We start from the raw sequence: 2,503 nt of genomic DNA, 5'->3' as shown, positions 1-2,503 counted from the left end.
ATTATTTATATTATTGTTTATTGTTGTTATTATGTATAACTTTTTTACTATTATTTATTTTAGTAATATTATTATTTGTTACTACCAAGGGTAGGCAACCGATCGTGGAGTGGGTTATTACCGAGGGTAAGCAGTCGACCACGGATGGAGTTATTACTGAGGGTGAGTAACCGACCGCAGCTTGTGTGGCTACCGAGGGTAGGCCACCGATCGGGTGGTTGATAACATAACCGATCAGGTAAGCACGAGGAAAGGAGATTGCAGACAGCCGTTAAATGTTCATGAATGCGTGGTTAATGAGGTAACGGTCCTTGTCGAGTATTTAAAGTGAGCATTGAAAGCCATTAAAAGGTAAATTAATGAATAATATTCCCTGTAATTGTATAAATAGAAGTCAAAGGGGAAGGTAAATGGTCTGTTCTTTTGATAATTATAGACTTGCGAGAGCCCATTCTGACTTGAGCGTCGGAGTGTTTGCTGCAGGTCAACCCATTTACACTGATACCGAGCGCAGAGGAGGCAAGAAGAGGAAGACCGATCGGAGGAGGAGGAGTGTTTCCGGACGGAGGTAGCAGGAGTGTTTCCCGGTCCCGTTCAGCAGAAACATTTTGGCGCCCACCGTGGGGCCGAGGGAAGTAGAAGATAACCTTTACGACCATAGGGAAGGATCAAGACCCAGCTGCGTTTATATAGGAGATGAGGAGAAGAATGGAGGTTATGCAGGCGAAAATAGAAACTTTGAGGGTGAGCATGATGCGGCCAGAGGGGCGCAAGCTAATCGTCCTGCGTGCGCCCTGTCACCAGTGGTGGAGATGCCGGAAACTGATCCGGATTCAGAAGATGGTACGGACCCGATGACTGGAAGTTATGATCAAGAGAGGGAGCAGAGTGAGGCCGAGTCGCATCGGGCTGCTAACCGTTCGGCCACGGCTGGTCGGGTTAGAGCATTGCATCCGTTCACGGCCACAATCATGGCGGAACAGATTCCGGACCGAATGTTCCCGACCTTGGACAAATATGATGGCTCGGGTGATCCGGAAGAGCATTTGAGGTCTTTTGTGGACGCGATGACCGTTTATTCGCCCAGGGAGAATGTATGGTGTAGGGTTTTTTCTTTGTCAATAAAAGGAGAAGCCTTAGCTTGGTTCCACTCACCGAGACCTCGAACCATCAATAGTTTTGCTACTCTAAGGGATATGTTCGAACGACAGTTTTCGGCAGGACGAGCGCGAAATCTGACGTATCTAGAGTTAACTAATATAAAGCAGGAGAAAGGAGAAAGTCTTAGGGCTTTCATGGACAGATTCAACCGAACCGCTCGGCAAGTAAAGGGGGTAGGCAAGAAATTTACCATCAGCACTCTGGCAAACGCGCTGAGGCCTTCCCAATTTGCTGACAACCTGTTCGCGGAGCCTCCATTAACTCTATATGAGTTACAAGAGAGGGCTGCTAGGTTCATAAGGATAGAAGAGATGAGGGCGGTACAGCGAAGGCAGCAAGAGCAAGGGACGAGCGCGGGGCAGGAGAAGAAAGAAGGCAAGAAGCCGTTCGTCCCAAGCGAACGGCCAAAAGGTCAAAAATTTAGAGATGGCCCGAAGGGGGGTAGGTATGAGCGATACACCCCGCTGAACGCACCGAGAGCGAGGGTGCTTGAGGAAGCCCTAAGTGCGGATCTGTTGAAGGTGAGACCCTCCAAGTCATCACCAAAGGCAGATGGAACTAAACACTGCACATATCACTTGAACATAGGACATAGCACCGAGGAGTGCACGGTGTTGAAAGATAAGGTGGAGGAATTGATCCGAGCGGGTCATTTAAGGAGATTTGTGAAGGAAGAGAGAGGGACAAGAAGTTCACCCAGGAGGACTCGGGTGGAAAGAAATGATAGAAGAGAGGACCGGCGTCCCGACCGCAGGAGGAGTAAAAGCCGCAGCCATGACCGATCGCTGCGAGGGACAATAAACACCATCTCGGGTGGATTTGTGGGGGGGGCGTCCGCTTCCGCGAGGAAGAGAAACTTGCGGGAGCTTAAGAGCGTTCATAGGGTGCAGGTGAGAAAGCGACACATGCCGCCAATCACATTCACAGATGAAGATTTTCATGCTCCCGATCCAGATGAAGATGACCCGATGGTGATAACGGCAGTTATTGCCAGGTATAGCGTGGGAAAGGTGTTAGTGGATCAAGGCAGTTCTGTCAACATCTTGTACTTGAAAACATTCCAGCAGATGGACATATCAGAGGACCTGATCGCCCCATACAACGAATAGATAGTGGGATTTTCGGGGGAGCGAGTGGACACCAGGGGGTATGTGGATCTTAGAACATGCCTAGGGACCGAACGGAGTAAGGAAGTGAAAATCAGGTTCTTACTGGTGGATGCTAACACTTCCTATAATGTGTTGTTGGGACGACCATGTCTCAACGCATTTGGGGTGATCGTCTCCACGCCTCACCTCACACTGAAGTTTCCACTGGACAATGGAAACATCTGTGCCGTTCG

At 49.3% G+C, this 2,503-nt stretch overlaps 1 protein-coding gene across 1 annotated transcript; it reads left to right on the top strand.

The window, feature by feature from the left end:
- Nucleotides 1–812: 812 nt before the first annotated feature.
- LOC124834962 (uncharacterized) lies at nucleotides 813–2,270 on the top strand. The gene has a single exon (XM_047309800.2). It carries the CDS (start codon nucleotides 813–815, stop codon nucleotides 2,268–2,270), a length of 1,458 nt encoding a protein of 485 aa, XP_047165756.2.
- Nucleotides 2,271–2,503: the final 233 nt, after the last annotated feature.

The sequence above is a fragment of the Vigna umbellata genome, chromosome 4 (assembly GCF_029865625.1).
Source record: "Vigna umbellata cultivar VRB3 chromosome 4, Vumbellata_1.0, whole genome shotgun sequence".
Classification (NCBI taxonomy): domain Eukaryota; kingdom Viridiplantae; phylum Streptophyta; class Magnoliopsida; order Fabales; family Fabaceae; genus Vigna; species Vigna umbellata.
The sequence above is the reverse complement of the archived record's forward strand: the minus strand, read 5'-3'. Positions and strand labels throughout refer to the sequence as shown.